This window comes from Nylanderia fulva, unplaced genomic scaffold (assembly GCF_048542155.1).
Source record: "Nylanderia fulva isolate GAGA-0341 unplaced genomic scaffold, ASM4854215v1 Scaffold34, whole genome shotgun sequence".
NCBI classification, from domain to species: domain Eukaryota; kingdom Metazoa; phylum Arthropoda; class Insecta; order Hymenoptera; family Formicidae; genus Nylanderia; species Nylanderia fulva.
The window spans coordinates 1,398,610-1,422,845 of record NW_028190411.1 but is presented as its reverse complement, the minus strand read 5'-3'; the positions used below and the strand labels follow the sequence as shown (position 1 = coordinate 1,422,845).

General features: G+C 34.8%; 2 protein-coding genes across 2 annotated transcripts in view; one reads left to right on the top strand and one right to left on the bottom strand.

The window, feature by feature from the left end:
- Positions 1–454: 454 nt before the first annotated feature.
- Positions 455–1,352, top strand: LOC114937492 (cysteine-rich PDZ-binding protein). Its single transcript, XM_029310968.2, has 2 exons — positions 455–733; positions 818–1,352. The coding sequence occupies exon 2, from the start codon at positions 859–861 to the stop codon at positions 1,159–1,161; it is 303 nt and encodes a 100-aa protein (XP_029166801.1). The 5' UTR covers positions 455–733; positions 818–858; the 3' UTR covers positions 1,162–1,352.
- Positions 1,353–3,230: 1,878 nt separating this feature from the next.
- LOC114937503 (uncharacterized) overlaps positions 3,231–24,236 on the bottom strand; it is a 33,946-nt gene continuing 12,940 nt past the window's right edge. Inside the window, exons 2-4 of the mRNA XM_029310985.2 lie at positions 10,369–10,613; positions 9,101–9,251; positions 3,231–8,292 (exon numbers count right to left, since the gene is read on the bottom strand). Coding sequence (XP_029166818.1) covers positions 5,153–8,292; positions 9,101–9,251; positions 10,369–10,613 — 3,536 coding nt within the window. The 3' untranslated portion in view covers positions 3,231–5,152. The remainder of the gene's footprint in view (positions 8,293–9,100; positions 9,252–10,368; positions 10,614–24,236) is intronic.

The window sequence follows — 24,236 nt, the reverse complement described above, 5'->3', positions numbered from 1 at the left end:
TTCTAAACAGTTTTTAAACAGTTTCAAACTTTGAAATTAATTTGATATTTAACTTTATCAATTTTTTATATATTAATTAAATATTTTTATATAAATTATAATAGCTAAATGAATAATATTTATTAGATATCTCTTAATCAATATTAAAATAATACTTGAATTTTTAATAGAAAATTTAAATTAATTTAATTATAAATAAAATATAGATAAAGAGATTTTTAATATAAATAGATTTATATAAATAATTTGTAAATTTTATTATAAATATATTAAATATATTTTAAATATATATTTTATATATATTTTAGTTTTACTGCGTAGACAAGATATTTAGACTTATCAAAAATTTAATGTTTTTTATTGTAAAGTTAAAAATTGAATATATATATTTCGATTTTGTTTTTTTTTCTCGAATCTGAAAATAAATGATATATGTATTTATTTATTTATTAAAAAACACGTAAATTCAAATTCTATACAATTGTGGACAAAGGTTGCAACACCCATCTTTGATGAGTTTTCGAACGCGCCAAATCACGAGGAATGCGAGGTTCATCTAGAACTCAATTTTTCACTTGTGTTTATGTTTATGACGAGTGAAATAACAGTTGATTTGAAGAGAGTTTCAATACTGCGAAACAATTCATTATTACAAATTTGTGACAGTGTATAATGTATGGCTATGCATATGAATAAAAAAAATTCTGTGGAAAGCGATTAAACATACAAAAATGTATGTGTGTATAATAATTAAAATTATATTTAATTGCGTCTTTGCGTAAAAATAATTAATTCTTCGTCAATTATTTTCGAACAGATACTTGTGGCTTTTCTTCTGCAAGGAAATCCGATCTTGCAATGGTTTGCGAAAAGTGCGAGAAGAAACTGGGGAAGGTTATCACACCGGATCCTTGGAAGACGGGCGCCAGGAACACCGTGGAAAGCGGAGGTCGTCAGGTAGGGGAGAACAAGGCTCTGTCTGCTGGAAAGGCGCGATTCAATCCATACACCACGAAATTCGAGATATGCAGAATATGCAGGCAAAAGGTGCATCAAGTCGGATCCCACTATTGTCAGTCCTGCGCATACAAGAAGGCTATCTGTGCCATGTGTGGCAAAAAACTAATGAACACAAAGAATTACAAACAGTCTGCGACTTAATTTTACAATTATACACACTCTAGACTATGTATAATAATTTGTCTTAAGCACATTGCATATTTCTAAGCTATAAGTTTGACAATCGTTACTGAATAGCTTTGCGACTAGATTATCTGGTGGCACAGAGCTGTATAAAAATATAATATTGTATATTGAGCTATGATTCTTAAAGTATAATGTGTATAATAATATTTGTATATGTGTATATGTAATTATTACAAAAAACATTAATGCGCAGAAAATGTAAATTATATTTTCTGTTAAATCATTAGTGTCTACATATGTCAAGTTATAACGCAATGTACAAATAAAAATATCAAATATTTTCAAGTCAAGATAAGAATACATAAAAAATATTTTAACATAATAGTATATGTTAAAGACAGTATTTTAACATAATAGTTTATGTTAAACGATGTTCAATAATCATATTTTAATCATTAATTTGTTGGAATATAACTACATACAAATAGGAATTCTAAGAAAAATAATAATTAAAGTTAAAAGAGAATAAAAATTAAGCTTAATAATATAATTTATATTATTTTATATAAAGAATTGATGTATATATATATATATATATATTTCATAATAAAATGCTTACGTATTATATATTCTTCTATATTAGTTTCTATAAGTCCTTTTGTGTTAATATTTGTGCAAGAGAAAATATAATATATACGTATATATATCCTATACGATATTAATTAGTGTTAATTACAATGATTAAATTTGTTTGCTCCATAATGTGTGCAACATATTTGTTTCTTTATGATACCTAAATGTTTTTTCCAATGTATAAAGTTATAATTAGATAAAAATGTAAAATTAATTGATAGATACAAATATTCAATGTCATTTTTACTTTAAAGTTGTAAATTTTTTATTTAAAAGTATCATTACTTAATTTGTAAAAATCATTTAGCATTATTTAATTTAAAACAGATTATATTTCTTGCTTATATGGATCTTTTGCTTATATGGACTCGATTCTTGCTTATATGGACTCGAAAAATCGTCTGAATTAATAGGAGAATATATTTTGTAAAGAGGTAGTTATTAGAAGAATATATTTGCGAAGAGGTCGCTATTAGGAGAACATATTTGCGAAGAGGTAAAGTCGGTATAGTGGTTATCGAAGTGGTTGTCGATAATTACGATGGTAACTTACCGACACCGATAATTTACCGACCGTCATTATTGACATACCTCTTCGCATATATATTCTCCTAATAGCGAACTCTTCGTAAATATATTCTTCTAATAACGACCTCTTCGCACAATATATTCTCCTATTAACTCGAATGAATTTTCGACCATTAAACGACACTTTGCTGCGCTACTAACTACTACCTCTTTGCAAAATATATTCTCCTATTAACTCAGACGAGTTTACGAGAGCGCACATATTATAATATCCTGAAGTTTAATTAAATTTTGATACCTATATATAATTATACTTGATAAGGAGAATATAACATACATGTAAGATATGACATTAATATTCTCAAGAATAGCTTTTGAATTTGAAATTCTAGCGAAAAGCTTATTAAAAAAACGTAAAAATATAATTAAATAGGAATAAATAAAATTTTCAGAAATGATGACTCCGGAAATTCCTAAAATTTTAAATCGATTAAGATTAAAAGAAATTTAATTAATTGTTATTTTTTCACGAAAATATATAACGTAAAGAAATATAAATTTTACAGTATTATAGGGTGTTTATGTCTAAAAATATACATTTTTTTATTTGTTAAAACTTTATACATTTTTCACTAACAAAAATTATAGACAATAATATATTTTACTAACATGTTAGTCTTGAAATAAGTTATATTACAAGAAACGTACACAAAGAAAGACTCAACGACTGATTTACATCAGTTGACAATAACATTTCATGTTTTCTATAAAATGCTGTAATATATGCTTTCATTCGATATATAAATCAAATAATAAAAAGAAACAATATGCAATATAAAAGAAATATACAAAACTTGAACAAAAAACCGCTCATTTTCACATGTTTGAAATTAAAATTTTACAAGAAAATAATACTAAGCATGTATACTTAAACAATGAAGAATGTAATTATGCGAAAAATTTTTTATTAATTACATTTGTTCTTTGCGTATCTCTACGCGCGGACAGTATTCGTGCATAATTAGACGTAGACTTTAGTTACGGGAGATGGTTAGTAAATTAATAAGTTCACTAATCTCGGATTTACAAATTATTTCACTTACATGCTACATATATCATTATTATTATTACACGACGTATTATTTGATTACAGATCTTATTAACGAAACTATTTGCATTTCATAATGGACGTACATATATAAGACACAACGATCTTATCAAGTATCTCTAACAATAAGTAAAAACGAGTCACATAATCAGATTGCAGATAATGAGATGATATTCTCTATCTCATTTTCTTCATGGGTCCATAAAAGTTAAAAATGAGAGTTAAAAATACAACGTCACATCTTCGCTCAACTTTTAAAATTAAATGTGATTATCTCGTCTCATTTGTGTGATGTTCGTATAATACGATATTCAATCCAAAGATAGAAAAAAGATGATAATCACATTTAACATTAAATGTGCGATAAAGGTACGAACAAGATAACAGAAAAGAAAAAAAACTATAAGTGAAAATACAAAATTTTACTTACAGATAAATTAGAATTACGTATTTTCTCATATGTGCATTTACTAAAATATTCTAATGTATATGTATGTATAAAGTGTGTGTATATTAAATTATTTTGATTTAAAATGAGAAGGAAAATTTAAAAGTTCAGTAAAAAAAAAACAAGATAAATTTTTTTATATAAAACGTACTAGTAAAACGCTTGTGTTTAAGAGGGGACAAATATCTTACAATTAGTTTATTTCTAAACAGAAATAAACATATAATGATTTATAATTTTAAAGGAAAGCATTTTGAAAGATTTTACAGCACTCTTGTATGATTAAAATTTTTTCAAAACATTTAGATATAAATATGATTAAAAATTATATTCAAAGTATTTAAGCAATTATGCTGGTTTTTTAAATAAAAGATTCTGACATTTTTATCATTTTTTCAAGTACACTCCCTTAAAAAGCACTGGCCTGATTAATTTAACTTATATAGGCATTTCAAGTCCATCCCTTCAGATTCATAATTATTCTTTATGGCACATATATAGTTTCTAAGCTTTCATTTTCCTCGAAGACTATTCTGATTTCAGAATTCTATTAAAATCGTGACAAAAACGTAATCGATTTAATATGTATAGAAATATAAAATACGGCAGTCATTTCTTTATTTTGAATATTTTAGATGCTACGCAAAACATTCTCACATTAATATTATTAATATATTCCGTGTTTGCAAATTCTCTAAGATACTGTAATAAATGATCTCAAAAATTATAGAGAATTAGGAAAAATTGTACATACACTAATCAACGAAAATATTTATCTGTGAAACACGTATCACTCCAAGAAATACATCAACATACGTGACATAAAGTTAATCATTTTCTCACCTTTCGATTTACATACGTTTCTCGCTGTCCACTCGAATCGTCTATTGTACTCAAATTTGAAGCTTGGAGACGAAAATTTGGAGTAAAAGAAAAAAAATGGAATTTGAATGACTGAAACAATTATACATTAAGAGTGCAAAAATATGATTTACCTCAAGAAATATTTATTAAGCGCAACACTCAATCTCTAGATTTTAAATCTTCGATTAAATCGATTATCTTAAAGGGGACATTAAATCTAAGATCTTTAGTTTTCAGGGAACTCGAAAAATGCATTCATCAATAATTATAATTCATAATCATTATGTTATTCGTTTTTGTAAAGAAACATCACACACGAAGAGAAGGCGTTTCCAACATTTTCCGAATAAATGTCTCTCTTAATGAGCGATCTATGCTTAATTCCACTTTGCATTTCTAACGAAGATGCGACAAACACGATTATTCTAATTCGTGTCGTCCCTGGACGACAGCATGATGTTCGTGACAGGCTGCGGTTGACTGGAAGCCGGGTTCCAACGATTCTGCTCCTTATCGGCCATGAAGATCCAGTGCTCGAACTTCTTACCCTCCGATTGCTTGACCTCTGATGGGTGCGGATCCAGAATCTGGGCTTTCTTGCCTGTCACGGACTTGTACTCTGCCACGTAAACCACCTGCTTGTCCGTCCTGTCCTCCTTCGGGCTTCTCGTGATGTCCGATCGTCTCGGCGGTACCGGCGGTTTTTTACCGGACGTGGGTTTGCCGTTCGACGTCACCTTGATCTCGTGCTGCGTCAAGGATTTTCGCGACTCGCCATTGGTGGTTACTCCGTCCTCGTTTTCGCTGTCGGTCTCGCGAATGCCCTCCTTGTTGGGCGACACCTTGATTTCCGTGATGTAGGTCATCTTGTGGGCAGTGTTCAGCGGCATGGGAGTGTCGGGTAAAGGTGGACGATTCTCCGAATTATGTGGATTATTGTAATCCATCGACTCGCGAACCAGACCGCTGTCTTCGCTGTTCTCGCCACTCGACACGCTGACGCTGCTGATGTTGTGACGGTCCTCCTTCGGCGAGGATGGACTCTTGCTGTGCGCAGTCACGCCTGAACCGAACTCGTACTCGTCCTCTTCTTCGTCGTCATGCTCGTCATGAGCGGAGACGTTAATAATACGTCTGGCAAAATGCGTGTCGACGAAGGAGCAGTCGGTCGATGACTTGATCGGCGAATATCTGTCACCCGGTTGCTCGAACTTTGTCCGGTGCACTTGGAACGTGGAGAAGGTACCGCCGTTCTTTCCCTCCGTGTGCACCTCCTCCCTAGAATCCTGGGATTTGTTGTGCCTGCCCGGCTCTGATTTGGACGCGTGAATTCGCAGATGCGTCGGCGTGCAGACTCTTTCTATTTCTTTCTCCACGTTCTCCCTCGTCGTCATCGTCGTCGTTGTCCTATTGTCATCCGAAAACGATCTCACGGTTACGCGATGCGGCTTGTCGACGTGCTTCTCGCGTTCGCAGTCGGCGCTGTGCTGGCCATGTCTATTCTCGCAACCGTGACAACCCCTGTCTATGATCGTCTTCGAGATAGGCTCTTCCACAACCGCCTGCTTACCAGCATAGAGCGATATATCGTTAAAAGGCGCTCTTTCTTCTCTCCGCTCGTTTAGCCGCGTCAGACTGATCGCCTTCGTCGTCGGCTCCGTTGGCGAGACGCTCGCGTTCAGCTCGAAGTAGCGTAAAGCGCGACTAAAGTCCTCTGACTTTTCTGACATGGAATTTTCCGGATCGTTTCCAGAGAGTTCCTTCTCATGTTGGCTCTCTTCAGAAGAGCGTTTCTCGTCGGCCAGCTGAAAGTCCAGATCCACTTCCTTCGGAGTCGGGCTCTTCACCACCCGACCGTCGTTTACGATCCTAGCCAGAGAATTGTCCTCATCCGGATTGAACATCCGTTCGTTGTGAATAAACTCCTGGGTCAATTGCTTGCTCAACGGCAAGTTGTACAGCTCGATGCTGGTGATATCTTGAGCATCGTTGTCGAGTTTCTTCTTCTCGGACACATCGTCGTCTGTTGTCGTCGCTGCGGTGACTTCCTCCTTCAGCTTGATCTCCACCGCGGACTTGGAACGCTCGAGAGTGCCATTGCTCTTCTTTCTTGTATTTGCTTTCCCGCGCGTCTTCTCGTCCGCTTCGGCGGCGGCTTCGCTCCAGATTACGTCTTCCAGAGTGCCCCATTCATTCGACTTCTTCAACTTTCGTCGGTCAAAGGAGTCGATTTGATCGAGCTTGGTAAGATCCTCCGTGGATTCATTGATGTCTTCAGGAGGCAGCGGCGCTTTGCGCTTCTTCGCGCTGGTATCGGCGCTCATGTCGAGACTTTGCGCCCTCTCGAGAGTCGTCGCGGTCCTGTTCTCATACTTGGACAGATCGCCCAGACTGGCCGCTTTTCTGTACATGTCATCCTCATCGTCGTCATTCACTTCTGGCACAGGCGTGCGATGAATGGTGATGTCTGCCGGATTCAGCTCAATCGTCGTGAAGCTGTTCTGCATCTCGTTGTCGGTATCCGATTCGGAGTTGCGTCTATTCACCGTTGACTGGTTCTCCAAACGGTGCCTCCGAGCGTCCGCGTTCTCGCGCGTCTTGTTCAGGTAATCGCACAATGACTCTGTATAATCAGCGATACTGTCGATGGTATCAATGGCGTCTTTCTTCGCGAGCGGTTGTATCTCGTTGATGCCGCCGCTTTTCGGTGGCGCCGGCGCCTTCCGTTTATTCTTCTGCGGACTCTTGGCGCTGTCGGAGTCCGGCGACGAGCTACTGATCTTCAGCGGCTCCGAAGTGCTCTTCCGATTCCTGCGAGCCGCCATGGCCGCGTTGTGCACCTCTGTTGGGACCTCCGACGGTATGTTGATCCCGCCACTTCCAGAATCTGTACTTTTCTTCCCGGCTTTGCTGTCTAACGCGTCGACGGTGATTCTCGCCGAGACGACGCCGTCAGGTTGATCCACGCGTTGTTGAAAACGCTCGTTGCAGAGCTTTCTCTCGTCGTTCAGCGGTTCATCGCTCGACGACGTCGTGGACTGTCTGTTCGAAGAAGTCAACAGCTTCTCCGCGTCCAATTTGCGCGAGTGCCTTCTCTCCAGGTTCGTGTTGTGCTCGTTTTGATTTTCGATTCGGTGCACGGTGCCGTCCAGCGCCGGCAGCACCTTGATGCCGAACTTGTGATGATTGTTCTTCGTCGTCTCGTCGTGTCGTCTCTCGAGACTCTGTCCGCTGCCCGGCGTTGACTTGGACGACTTGAAGGTCGAGTTCATCGTCGAGTGATTCGAGCCGACTGACTCGTTCGGGTCGGCTATGAAGAGCCGTTTCGCGACGTTTTTATGGGCCTGCGACAGCTCTGGGATCGATTGACTCCTGTAGAGAGGATGGCAGATCCTCGTCGGGCTCGGACCCACGCTCTTCTTCAGCAACGTCGTCGGCTTCGAGCCATTACCGCCGCTTTCCACCTCCAGCTCCACGTCGTACGGCGAGGCGTAGCTAAGAATCGTCAGCGCGTCCTCGTACACCATGTTGCGGAAGCTGATCTTCACGCTGGAGATACGATCACCTATAAAATAACAAATTTTTTTTACTAAATATTCAAAGAGATGATGTTCTAAAATGAATTTTTATCGCACATTTTTATTTAAAGAGATAACAACTGAAAGCGTTTTAGAAAGGTCGACTTTAGTTTTTCAGACTTCAGATTCTGGAAGAAATCTCTGATGAAAAAAATTAAGATAGAAAATTCATTCTGCAAATTATGAAAATTATTATCAATTACAAATACGTTTTTTTCAATGTAATTTACTTCTTCAAAATTGGAACTTCTGACTCTGTCAAACGGGATCATTGATACGATGATTCTCGCGTACTTTTATGCTGGCAATTGCATTCACTCAATGATGATTGTAATGTTCTATCTCAATCATCTCACGACACGTATTATCAAACGCTGAAACGTGGCGGTAACAGTGCTTTCACTGCGAAATGTAGATATGTGGGTGATTCTCAGATCCGCGAAGACACTCATCGAGAGACACGTCGTGAGTTAATCTCCAGGGTATTGAGTTATAATTTCTTCCCACATGGATGACGGGAGCAGAAATTGCGTTACTCTTCAATCTCGATACAGAGCGAGAGTTCTCATTGTCATCAGCGTACAGCGATAACTGAATGTCGAGCGTGAAAATCGAATTGTTAGGCAATTAAACCGGCGATTAGATAGCGTTTCTTTCAATAGACATAAGAATTAAAAATAATAAAAAAAGATCAATCAAAGAGAGAGAAAAGATTTTTAAAAGAGCTAGGAAGAAGATTGAAAAAGTGGAGAACACTTCGCGGTTTAATCCTCTGATAAAAAAAAAGATACCGACCAGGATGTATCCGTCCGGATTCGGACGCAGGGCCACGATGCAGCAGATCCTTGACGAAGATGCCTTCCCTCATGTTGCCGCACACGTTGAAGCCCAGGCCGGTGAAGTCGCGACTCCGAAGACCGACCACGCTGACCCTGGTGGCCTTGGGCTGCAAGAACACGCGTCGATTGTTACACAGGTGCGATGAAAAGATCAGCTGATCGCTCACACACAAATCGAAAGTCGTCGAATCTCGAGTATGCGATTCTCGACGCGACGATCATCAATGACTGGGCGATTCTCGCCGATGACAAATTTAATATTGTGCTGCGCGAGCGACGAATAAACGAAAGAGATACGTCATCTTCTGGTGAACGAAGAATCATACCATTGACGATATTATGACATCCGGCTGGATCGTAATACACGTAATATCCGGTTTTTATATAAATCATGACTGAAAGATTAATTTCTTTGTAGGTTCCTGCATCTTTAATTCTTATACAAATATAAGGTGTATGTATATATGAAAATGATTTTTTTTCTTGCATTTTTTAATTTATTCTCAAAAATTCATATATTTTAATGGACGCGGAAGTTACATAAATTTTGTCGCAAAAAATATTTCAATGTAATCCTTGAGAAACTATTTTTAACTTAATTTTTTCCTCGTGAAGAAGAATATTTTGAAATCAGATTAGATCATGGGGAATTATAAGTGTTACGTTATCGCCTGTAGCTATTTTATCCTGCAATTATCGTGACGCTGAATCGCGTAACTAAACGACGACATTACTACCGTGTTTGACACTTCTTTAGATTCAACCGCGGAATTTATTGTCCATCTGGCATAATAGCTTAGCCGTTCGGGCCGATAATTTCTAATTAAAAGTAACCGCATAAGATGTCATTTAGTTACGCAATATATTTATATATACAATATAAAATCACAAAATATATAGCCAAGAATATTTTGTTTTAACATACAAAAAATATCTAAACGTTACTGAGCTATTATTTTTATTTACTTATAAATCTAAATTTAATTAATTAAATTGCGCTTATTTTTGACAAATAAAATAAAATTTCGAAATTTTTAATATTTCGTGAATAAACACATTTTCAGAAATAAAATTAGTCCTCTTTTGATATCTTAAACGTCATCGCGTCAGACAACAAATGACATCTTTTTATTTCTTGAAACAAAATAAAGTATTTCATCGTTAATGTCGATTAACTATAGCTGCGAAAAAGTGGTTATTAAAAAAACGTAAAATAGAACTTACCCCAACGCAGGAATCGTCGAGAGTTCGACGTTTGTCGCTGCGAATAGCCGATCCGAGGCCCAGGGATGTCCAGGGCGTGGACCATCGCGTGGAATCTTTCGCGGGTGTGTCCCCGAGTATGGCCGAAGACGGTCTCTCCGTGACGCGGCCGACCGTCGTAGGTGTGGCGTCCTTGAAGCAAGGATTGTCGAAGGCGTACGCATCCTCGACGATCTCGGGATCCGTCACCAGCACCAGGTGTTTACCTGCGGTAATCGGTTCCGTTAGCGATTGTCGGTTCAAAGACAAGATCAAGTGATTATTCAGAAATCATCTCTAGAAAAGGCTTTAATGATTTTGAATACGTATTCAAGCATTTTTAAAAAATATTAAAAATAGGGTTATAAATATATATATTTTTCTTGTATTTTTTAAAAGTACTCGGTTCAATGATCAATTAGCGGTTCAGATACTAGATCAGGTAATTATTCCTGGTAGACATTCGTCCAGGAATCTCCAAAGAAGACTTTAATGACTATGAATATATACATTAAATCATGACTTTGAATACATATTAAAGAATTTAAAAAATTATTAAAAATAGGAATATATATGTATGTTTTTTTTCTATGTAATTTTTTAAAAGTACTCGATTTTGTTATCAATTGGCAGTTCAGATAGATCAAGTGATTGTTCCTGGTAAACATTCATTCAGGAATCATCTCCAGACAAACCTTATTTAATGACTTTAAATACATATTCAAGCATTTTCAAAAAATATTAAAAATAGAGATATAAATATATATATAATTCTTTGTACTTTTTAAAAGTACTCGGTTCAATAATCAATTAGCGGTTCAGATACTAGATCAGGTAATTATTCCTGGTAGACATTCGTCCAGGAATCTCCAAAGAAGACTTTAATGACTATGAATATATATTAAATCATTACAAAAAATATTAAAAATAGGGATATACATATATATGGTTTTTTAAAAGTACTCTAATATGTATAATATACAAATTGCATCTATTTCGTAATAAGTAAAGCACATACATATGCATATATGTTGCGTGAGCTTTCGCTCCCGCGTGTCTCGTCGCGAAGTTTTTTTTCCTCGTCGTAGTTGCGCACCATATTCTCACTTTGTTGCGAGACATGAATGGAATCGTAATCGCGACATGACTCATTTTAGCAAGGTGTAGAGAGAGGAGAGAGAAAGAGAGGGTTGGGAGTTACTTATATAAAATGTACGGATGATCGCGCATCTCCGATCACGCGCGAGCGCGCGTCCATTTACGGTGTATGATGTATACCTGCATCGCACAGTATCGACAGGAAGGAAACGCATTCTTCGAAACCGCCCGTGTCCCGCTACGTGTATCCGATATCTATCCGCACGACCTGACCGTATTCAGGCACACATACGCTTTATGTACACCGGTTTCGGACGGCCGCGCACGGCCGTGACAGCCACGTGTGATATGTTATGTTTATCATATCCGAACAATCGGTCCACGTATACGGGAGAAAATACTCTGTTTCATCATCAGAAATATTCTTTTTTTATTTTTTCAGATTGGCTATATGAGTCAGAAACGTATGATGGATCGTATAATGTGTCACAGAAAAAACAAGTGTCAAATTGACACTTACATACTCGTTTATACGTAATAATGTCTAAAAAAAGTATTCGCGTCTTTGCATTTTTTAATTCTTTATTTTTTTACGAAAATTCATTTATACGTATCTTATACATCAGAAAAACAGAAGTGTCAAATCAACACTCGTATACATAACAATATCTATAATCTTATAAGAATCTGCTAAATTTTAAATTTCAACAATATTATAGTCTTATTTTAATATTGTAATTATCATCTGAAGAGTATAAAAAATATATTATTCTATATATAAAAATATGTCATTTTCTATCCAACATTTTTTATTCAAGAGAATTATTTTTAAACAATAAGATTAATATTTTCTTAATTAAATTATAAACTATAAAATGTTTTCATTCAAGCAAATTTTCTAGTTCAACCAAGAAAAACATCGTTGAAATTAATATCGTCGAAATTTAAGATTTAGCAAATTCTTACAAGAAGATATAGATGTTGTTGCAGATATGAGTATATAAGTGTTGATTTGACACTTCTTTTTCTTCCGATTTATAAGATATATGTAGATGGAAGTTCATAAAAAAAAATTAAAGAATGTAAAGACGCGAATACTTTTTTTTATCGCGCTATCGTAAGCGAAACGAGCTTCTTTTCTCGCAACGTTATGCAAGGATGTCCCGGATTTTTTCCCCAGACACGCGACATTCCTCACGGGGCCGCGCGTTCACGCACCTACGCATTTATTTATTTACCGGTGTCCGTGTGCGCGCATTTTGCATACACACGCAGAAAATATGCATATATATATATGCATGATTAGAGTCGGCGCGATTTCTCTCTTTTTCTCCCTCCGGTCGTCGTATATATTGCGTAACGCAACAATGAGGCGACTAATCGTGCCCGGTATGCACAAATCGGCAATGCCGAAGGCGTTCTTGCGGAGGCGATTCTCGTTGGGGGAAAAAAAAAAAAAAAAAAAAAAAAACAGAAGGCACACTGAAAATTTACGACTCGTCTCGCGTAATATTTCTCGCCGCGGATAAATTCCGGCGGGAGAGTAAATTTAATTTAAGGCCGCGAACACTCGCTCGCGCGTCGACGACCGCTCGTTTTCACGATGCAGATGCGCGCCTTCGGGGCATCGATATGCCTACCGTAAAACGACGCCGCATACTTTCGCATCGTCGCGATATACCGCGACGCGACAACTCGGCTTGCACCGTAAAAAAAAGTACGTGCAATTACATAAATAATAAGCGTAAAATTACGCGATAAATATAATAAACATGTATAACGTTTCCACCATTTATCGCGTAATTTGATACTTAGTGTTAATATAATTTTGCATTTTTCTCTTTTAGTGTCGCGCTGGATAAAAATTTTTCAGACTAATTAGAATCGTAAAGTATTACACTCTGTACACGCACAAGATCAAGTGAAACAATGGAAATATGATATTTTTGTGAAATTATTATAAAAACGCGATTCTCCTCTTTCCTGTTTTGATTTTATTTCACTTTATCGCTTCTTCGTTTGCATTCCTGGAAGGAGGATTAACAACAATACGAGAATAATCATTTGGAGAGTGATAAAATAAATATAATAATTGTAAGATCGTGTTATCTGACGTACGATAAGATGATATATAATATAAAAAATAAATACTAGAAGTAAATATAATGAAAAGAAGATTAATTTTTTCCTGATATACTGCAAATTAATACGAATCAGACAGTTTCCTGATATACTGCAAATTAATACGAATCAGACAGTTTCCTGATATACTGCAAATTAATACGAATTAGTCAGTTTCCTGATATACTGCAAATTTATACGAGTCAAAAAAATGATTAAATTGATTGTATATTAATTTCTTATTATACTTCAATTAAGAAAATATATGCGCAATTTATTTAATTAAATATCACGCGGTGAAAAAATTAAGATATTAATCTTTCGATTTATTTAGGAAAAATATATTAGGAATTATTTGAAAATAAAATCGAGAAAACTCTAATATACAAATACAATTCAAGTATAAAATTACTAGTTTTATATCAGTCTTATCAATTTTATTATTATTCAAATAATTCTTATTCCTAATATTTAATATACTCGTATATTCATAATATTTTCTCTAATTACGCGAAGGGCCTCATAAGTTTTTGTAATTTATATGCACTTTAATTTTAATAATACTACAAAAATCTGTTTCCTCTCCGTTTCAGATTGCTTTTCATGATTATCGTAGCACTTTCGATGCAGCAACTTCGCGCATACATAACATTCGGCATGTTACGTAGTCCATTGAGCCGGCCGAGATATGCGATTCAGCAATGTGTCAGCATACCAAACAAGCATTCCGTTTTCCATATTCATGTCTCGAGCGAATGAATTTTCACCGCTAATAATAACGCAAATAGCTGGTACATTTTTTTACCGGCAAAATTATGCGATTCTAAAAGACAGGAAAGAAATATAAAGAGAGAGAGAATTGATTCAAATGCATAGTCATGCATATAAAAAAAATATTTACATCATGCATCCTCTCCAGCATCCTCTAACGTAAACCAACTCGATACGCTTCTTACGTAAAAGGCATATCGAGAAAAGAGAACGTACACATCCGATCGGGACAAAATAACATCAACACACAGCTCTAACAGGATTACGCACGCTGCATTGTTTTGCGGCGTGCACAAAATATTCATGCTCGCGATACAAGGCGAGGACAAAACCGAGCGGCTATAAAGACCTGTCTCGCGCCGAGTATTTTCTCTCCATCTCTCTCACCGCTTCTCACGAAGAGGAGAGTCTCTTCACACAAGAGGGGACTCCTTATCAAAATATATGTATTATCGGCGAGAAGGAGAGCTACGCCTTTGCGAGGGACGCCAATGGGCGCATACCATGGGCGCCAAGGTGAGCTAGCTCGCTCTCTCTTATCCTGTGCCTTGCTCTCTTCCTTTGCTTTCGTCGTCCTCGTCGTCGTCATCGTCGTCTTCTTCTTCTTCTTTGCTAAGAGGGACCCGGCTCTGATGATCTGCTTCTCGTTTCGTCTCGGGAGCCTCTCCCAGTGGGACGTCGACATGATCGGCCGCGCGGATGATGACTCTTCTTCTTCTTCTTCTTCTTCTTCTAGGAGAAGGTATCCGCAACCGTTACGATGAGTTCTTAATGGATCCCCGATATATGTTGGCGCGACAAAAAAAAATTACGCCTCGTAATGCCTTTCCCGCATTGGTCGCGACGAGTTTTCTATATGTAGAGCGACTTCTCTGCCTCCTCGAAAAAAAAAAAAATATATAGAAGACCTCGTTCGTAGTCTTCGGAAAGTCTAAGAGTAGCGTAAATAGTCTTATTTTCTTAATTTTCTTTTAATTATATTATTACGAGATGCGTCAAAAAAATTTGACTGATATCTTTTTGATTTAATATAACAGGGTTGGGTGATAATTAGTTAAATTTTGGAAAAGTTAAAAAGTTAATAACTTTTCACTTAGCTTAGTCAATTTAAAATGTATTTAATTTTTAACTTCAACTAGTTATTTTTGACTTTAAACTTATTAACTTTTTCCTTAGTAAAATTGTTTTATTTCTGAATACCATTATCGTCTTTTTTGCAACGTATTATTTTCAAATTAAAATATTAATTTTTATGTTCATTTATCATCAATTACCAAAAAATATATTTCTATATAAAAATCAAAATTTCTTTGTTATTATACATTTTAAAAGAATTAACAAACAAAATTCTAATTTAATATAAATAATATTTAAAAAAATTAACTTTTGATTTAACTTCAGTTGATTTAATCTTAACTTGAACCGAGTTAATTTTTTATTCTTATAACTAAATTAATTTTATAAGCAACTAACTTTAATTTAACTTAGTTTAAAAAAATCATTAACTTACCCAACCCTGTTAATAAGAATTTAATCCGATATTTCGCGCGGAGAATAACATCATCATTCCCTTGGATTAATTTTATCGTAAGCTTTCTCAAGCACTTTGGAGCGGATTGCGCGATAAATGCGTATCACGCATGAGATACTTGAGAATATAAGAGTCGGAGATACCATTGTTAGCCCCGTGGATCTTCTCAAACGATTAAAACGCGCTTTACTTACTTATGTGCAAATATTTAACGCGCTAGTTTCGCGACGCTTCGTCGTTTAACGCAACAGTAACGCGACGAGGTCAATCGTCGTGAAGATAATGAAATGTTTTGCGAAAGGCAACTCTCTACAGGTGGAAAGGAATCTCGGTCGAACGCGATTCTTTATTTTCTTCCCAAATTGATTCCAGTTTTTAAGAAAAAAAAAATGAAAAAATTCGCACCGCAGTTGTAGATTCTGTAACCACACAGTAGAAAAATTTGTGTTTTCTTGTCCCCATTAAAATTTTGGTGTTAAATATATTTAACGTATTCATGTGTTAATTAAACTCAAATGATTAAAACAACTGAAAAAGATGTAAAAATAACACAGAGTACATCTATTTTTAATTTTACACAATAAATATGTTCTACTTTATTAGTGACAAGATTTTTCTGTTAAAATTTACAGAAAAAATGTTAATTTTCTATTTTATAATATAACATTAACTATTAACAACAATTAACTATTTTATAATAAACAGAGATGATAAAATCTAAAATTAAGATAAGTATTTTTAATTAATTTTCCTATTATATAAGAACCTATGTTAATTTTTTATACAAAATTTATTTTAAATTATTTGAAGTTTCGCATTTATGTTAAAATATTAACACAATATTTGTGTCTCCATTTAACATATTCATATTATGTTAAATTAACACAAAAATTTCTGTGAACCGTTTGAGACATTAACATGTGATATCTGTTTTTAACGCAAATTTTTCAACTGTGCAATAATTAATTTTGATCTTACATTGTAATTTGACGTGCAATGTATCTTTCTAAAATGTAATTTTAATCGTATATTCCGAAAATAAATCGTATATTTCCACAAGTTTATTAGATTTTTGTGTAAATAGATCGTCTTCAATTTCTCGAGTACGACAGAAAAATGACAAATATGAGGAACCAGCTTTGTTGTGTCTAAATTGCTTGTGTTAAATAGTATTAAATATCGATGTGATATACAATCAGTCGCGTCGATTGCGAATTTTGCGCGAATTGCGTAAACAAGTTTCTTTTCAAATTAACATCTATATATGGATATTGACATTGAGGCATTTAAAAGCGTCCCAGATTCTATAGATTCGTTCAATAAACATCATGTTTTCAAACGAGCTGCGATTAATTATTTGCCGTCGATGAATAATCTGTTTATACACACGTTTTATAATTACATCTCTAGAAATATCTGTGGAATCGTATGCGGAAATATAATTTTGTATCATAATGTATCAGCATGATTCACGCAACCTGCGATTCTTTGGAAATGCATATTTTAACTGCCGATATAAAACGCAACACATATTTCATATTTCTTGTATTAAAAAATTTTAAAAAATATATATATTTACAATAAAAATATTTTATAGAAAAATTATTAAAATATCCAGTATATATATATATATATATATAATTGTGAAAGATGGCGAGTTTCTTGATTATTTTCATTTAAGAAAGAGACTAGTTTGAACTTAACATTCTCTCATTATAGGAATGAAGAAACAGCTAACAATATGTGCCTACTTTCCACTAATTTTTATACAAGTTTTTACGAAGTTAATTTATTGAAAAAAAGATAAAAAATACGAGACAGGAAGATCCGGTATATATGGATGTATAGCGAAAAGTCTTGTTAGCCTTGCGCGCGCAACCTTCCGTGAATTACGAGAAAGAAACCCGAGCAGCACACGCGCAAACAATTCCTTCCACACTCCAGTGATCTGGTATTTAGGTACGGACCTGCCGCGTCGCATCGCATCGCATCACGGCCGGTTCGCCATTCTTCAAGGTCACGTCGCACCGGCCGAGGTCACCGGCGCGGCGCGGCGCAGAAAAAAGGCGATGCGCCGTAAATATCGGTTCGTACGTGACGATCATCGACTTTATACATCTGCCCTACCGGTACATCAAAAGAGAGGACGGAAGAATTTGACAAAAGCCGAAAATCTGCAATATTTTTTGTATTCTTGAATTCAACAGAATTTCACAAAATGCGACTCGTAAAATGGAGAACGCTTAGAAACTTGACGTGAATAATGTATACGCAATTTTGGCAATAAATTATGAAAGGCTGAATTTTATATGTTCGCAGAAATAAGATTAAGTATTTTCTGGTATCTCAAAATTATGTTAAATTTTTTCTCTAAAATTCATTCAGCTAATAGAAGATAAATAATCTGGTAAATCAAGGCTCATTAAAATTCATCACTGCGATAAATGTTTCAATTTCGATTTTTCTTACGATCAATGTCTGTTAAATAAAATCATGCAGATTAACATCATATTTCTTCGTGTAACTTCGATTCAATATGATCATTCTTAAGTTATGTTCCGTCCTGCACGATGTGGTATTCAGATGATGAATAATATCGTCGATTCATCGTCGACGACCAACCGTGTAGGCCGAACTCGATCTTTCGCCTCATTTGATCTATTATTCATGACCGGCATAATTGGCAGCGACAAACGCATCAAAATAAATCGTAGAGAATATTTGCATGAGAATGCATCGCATTTGTAATTTTACGTGTAATTGATAGTTAATTGATCGTCGCGAATGTAATTTTTACATCGCATTCCTCGCTGAAAAAAGACGTGCAACATTTTTCTCTCTAGACTCTTTTAACTATAGTTTTATATTATTAATTAATACTTTTTATATTTACTCTTTAATCGAAGCCAGATCAATTTCGTGCACAGTAGAAAAATTTGTGTTTTCTTGTTAAAAACGGTCCCCGTTAGAATTTTTGTATTAAATATTTAACACATTCATGTGTTAATTTAAGATATTACTGTTTTGTTAATTGAACTTAAATGTTAAATTATTAAAACAACTGAAAAAAATGTGCATCTATTTTTAATTTTACACAATAAATATGTTCTGTTTTATTAGTGACAAGATTTATCTGTTAAAATTTACAGAAAAAAATGTTGATTTTCTATTTTATGTAATAATAAGTGGGAGGTGATAAAATCTAAAATTAACATATTTTTCGTTAATTTTTACATTAAAAGTATGTTAATTTTACACAAAATTTATTTTAAATTATTTGAAGTTTTACATTTATTTGGTGTTAAAATAACACAAGATTCGTGTCTCCATTTAACATATCCATATTATGTTAAATTAACACAAAAATCTCCGTGGACCGTTTGGGATATCTGTTAAATTTAACAGAAATGTTTCTGTTAAACTGTGTGTATAGAAAAAAGATAACATGTTTGGATCGTTTTTCAAGTGCTTCCGCGTACGCACTTTCATATCATATGCATAATTCCGAAATCGACTCGATGCTTTACTATTATCGTGGATGATTATAGCGATCGGGTGCCGATCGGCGATCAAACGGAGGGTTCTAAAGGAAACACGCCTTGAAATCGATTCCTATACCGTGGCGACTGTTCGTAGGATAAATAAAGATAATGAGTCGATCGTGGAACGTGTAATCAATGCCACGCGTGGGCATAGTCTCTATTACAGGTCGTCTATATGTATATATATATATATATATATGTATATAGTTATACAATTCATAGATTCAGAGATTCGTAATTGCTCGACGTTATCGTTATAACTGACACCCTCGTGCGGTTTAGATCGCGTTCGTTTTATCGCGAGGACGCTCGTATTATGATCCGTGATCCTTGTCTCGCATGTGTGTGGATGATGGAAAAAAAATTAGCCTGCAGCAACTTTACAACTGCATATATAAGAAGAGCCATTATCTTTTCGAATACCGATGGCGTGATTAAGCGGCACTTCTTCGGACAAATCGGTCGTTTTCTGTAAATGCGCATAACAAAATTTCTGTGGTATATAGAATAGAAAGCGCGAATGCAATGAAGGATCCTCTTTTTGGCGCATAACTTTTTTTTAATCAGCTCGATTGTTACGTACAAATTATTTCATTAAGAGAGCGATTGGAAAATTTGTGTTAAATAGTTAATTAATAAATAAATTAAGTTATTAAAACAACTGAAAAAGGTGTAAAAATAACACAATGTGCATCTATTTTTAATTTTACACGGTATAAATATATGTTCTATTTTTTTATAAGAGGGGATGATAAAATCTAAAAACATATTTTTAGCTAATTTTTACATTAAAACTATGTTAATGTTACACAAAATTTATTTTGAATTATTACAAGTTTTGCTTATTTCGTGTTATAAAAATATTAACACAATATTCGTGTCTCGAGAACATATCAATATTATATTAAATTAACACAAAAATGTTTGCACTGGAAAAAAATGTTGTTGCATTAACAAAAATTCTGTTCGAGAATGAACGAAACCGAATTACTGAATCTACCAGAAACAACTGATTTGTTGAGCAAACGAGATATTTGTTGCATTAAAAGGAATTCCGGTAGATTCAACCAGTAATTCTATTTCATTCATTTTCGAACAAAGTTTTTGTTAACGCAACAAAATTTCGTTTTCCAGTGTGTGGACCGTTCCGAGAGGTATCTGCTAAATTGAACACACTGGAAAAAAAATTTTGTTAGATTAACAAAAATTCTGTTCGAAAATCGACGAAACGGAATTACTGGTTGAATCTACCAGAATTCTTTTTAATGCAACAAGCATCTTGTTTGTACAACAAATCAGTTTATTGGCGCGAACAAGATATTTGTTGTATTAAAAGGAATTCTGGTAGATTCAACCAGAATTCCGTTTCGTCCATTTTCGAACAGAATTTTTGTTAATCCAACAAAATTTTTTTTTTCAGTGACCAATTTTTCAATCGTGCGCTGGAAAAAAAATTTTGTTGGATTAACAAAAATTCTGTTCGAAAATGGACGAAATGGAATTACTGATTGAATCTACCAGAATTCCTTTTAATGCAACAAGCATCTTGTTTGTACAACAAATCAGTTTATTGGTGCAAACAAGATAAGTATATTTGTTGTATTAAAAGGAATTCTGGTAGATTCAACCAGAATTCCGTTTCGTCCATTTTCGAACAGAATTTTTGTTAATCCAACAAAATTTTATATACAGTAGGAAAATTTGTATTTTCTTGTTAAAAACGGTCCCCGTTAAAATGTTAATTTAACATATTGCTGTTGTGTTAATTGTGTTAATTTTAAACAACTAAAAAAAGGTATAAAAATTTTTGTTAATCCAACAAAATTTTTTTTTCAGTGCACCAATTTTTCAATCGTGTAACAAGTCTCAATGACGACGGTCCACGTTGGTGAACATAGCAAGCCGGGCTTGCTCTCACCGTTACTAGAGACGCGGTGCATTATCGAATGCACCGGTTCGCCTGGTGCTACCCCATGGGGGGATAGCTCGGATTCCTGAAGACTGCGTGGAAAGAAGGAGCTATGCGCGGCAGGCAGGTATATCAGCGAGATGAGGGAAGGGATTAGAGGAAGGGAACGGCTCGCCGCGGAGAGGATCACGGGAAGGGGAATGACAACAGCCGTGATTATGCAGAAATGCGAGGCGTGGCATTCGTAAGGAAAAGAGAGAAGGAAAAGAAAAAAGGGAGAGATGCCTTAAGTGAAGTCTATATTCGTGCCGCGCCGGCTGCGTGTCGGCTGAAAACGCGCGTGCTTAAATACGCGAAACCGAGTTAGATATACGTTCTTTCATTTTTTCTTTCGCTTTTCTTTTTTTTTTTTTTTCCCTTATCCTTTTCACCGTCGTATCAGTCGACGGTGACGCCGATGATCTATCGAGGTAGAGATAGAAGGTCCACCGTCCACTTTCCAGATGTGTTTATCACCCACTTTTGCGGGATCTGCGATGAAAAAAATTGAATAAAATAAAAGATCCGCGCAGACAGATTTGGATAAATCATCGGGTGATTTGTTCTACCGTGAAATCGAATTAGGGATGCTGCTATTTGTGCTACATATCTCAGTACGGTAAAACAATGAATAAGCATATTCTCAGCTCGCAATGAAAAATTGAAATATCTCGTTTTACTTCTGCATCCTTCGAGGCTGCGAAACAATAACTCTGAATTTTGAAATAAAAGTTTTCTCCCCAAGTCTGAGTCTACTGATGCCACTAATTGTAAGATGATCCTTTCATGTATCGAATAATTATTTTTCAATGGTGAATGATTATATTTCTTATATTTTATACCATATTTTTTGGATAAAAATTATATTGTATTTGATAGGATACATATAGCTCTGAAAAAATCAATAACTCGTAATTATCGATATAATAAGAATAGTTCATTTATTTAACGAATTAGCCATATATCTTAATGACTGTTTGTTTCTGTATATTTTTAAAAATAACACAATGTGCATCTATTTTTAATTTTACACAATAAAAATGTTCTGCTTTATTAGTGATGAAGATTTATCTGTTAAAATTTACAGAAAAAAATGTTGATTTTTTTATTTTATAATACATAAGTGGAGATGATAAATAAAAAAATAAAATTAACATATTTTTAATTAATTTTTCAATTAAAACTATGTTAATTTAAAATTTCAAATACATTATAAAAAATAAAATATATTTGAAATGACTTGAAGTTTTGCATTTATTTTGTGTTAAAATATAAAACATCCATATTATGTTAAATTATAACACAAACATTTTTGTGGGCTGTTTGGGACATGTGATATCTATTAAATTTAACACAAATTTCTCAACTGTGCAATTAAAATATTTATCGATGACAGCTGCAATATATTTTATATTTTACAATGTCTCGATTTGTGTCATGATAGAAGAATGGGGCTAGATTGGTGACGTCTTGGGCATTTCCCTATCTTCATGTTCAAGAGCCTTCGCATCGTAGTCACATGATTGTCAAGCTTATAACGAGCCCGCGATAACAGGTTGTTATCGTCGTTATTTACACCGTATGGCTATATACACGTGCATTCACGGCAAAGTGTTACAAAGACGGCATTATACGAATGGAACGCGCGGAATTCGCGATATCGATAAAATATCAATCGATGACACTCGAATTTACGGCTTTTTTACGACGCGGCGCCGGGCAAACAATCGCGCACTCATTTAAAACGCATTAAAAAAAATTATCTTCTTAAAGAAAGATAAACGCGACGCGTCTTATTTACAAAATTTAAAAGAGAAACGAGACGAAAGTCCAGAATTATATTTTATTTGATCTTTAGTGTTTGTGAAAAATAAATAAATAAAAATATAAAATAAATATATATTATAATTTATTTTTATCTCTATTATTATTTATCATATATTTTTGCTAAACTCATTATTTATGGTTTTGGAAGAATTTTATAAGAGTTTCTTTGATTAATATTTATCACAACAAAAAATATCTACACAATAAGATATAAAATATGTTCGATTAATTTTACTATGTACATTATCAATACAATATTTTTTATTATGATAAATATTAATCAGAGAAACTCATCAAATTCTTCCAATATGATATTGTCCAACATGATTTTCAGGAAAAAATTTTCAGGAGAAAATTCTCTCCGTGTTATACATTAATCTCTCAAGTCTCACTTTTGCGAACCGCGGAATAATTTTAGAATAATATATAATATACATATATTGATGATAGAAGACCGCGTTTTTTCTTCGTGTTCACACATAAAACACGGTCGTGTACCCCTGATTACGTACTCTCGTTAACTTCGCGGCTAATAGCGCGTTAATTTCCGGTATCACATGTGCGCACGAGGAGAAAATATAGCCGGCCGTTATTATATACAACATACTGATGCATTATAATACCTTCCGTTCGCGAAACTCGAATTGCCACGCGCGTGCACGTAGAAAATCATCAAATTACACGAGAGAGCGCACGCGCGCAGGGATGCGTGACTCGTAAATCACGCTTCGATATGAGCAAGAAACGCGCCGCGGAAAAGTAGGAGACTTTCATAAATAAGGCCTGCATCAATCCACGTCGAGAAGGGCAGGGGGAAAAGGAGAGGAAGACCCGTCAAGTAGGACCTGGTAGCACCGTGGGAGGACTGTTTTTCATTATGTAATTCTAATGCGTATGGATGCGTTGTGCGATGGCGTAGGACGTCATGTAAAATCGAAAGAGGATAAAGGAAAAAAAATTAATAAATCTCATATACTTTAGATAGGATCGTAGAATTTCTACCCCAGTAAAA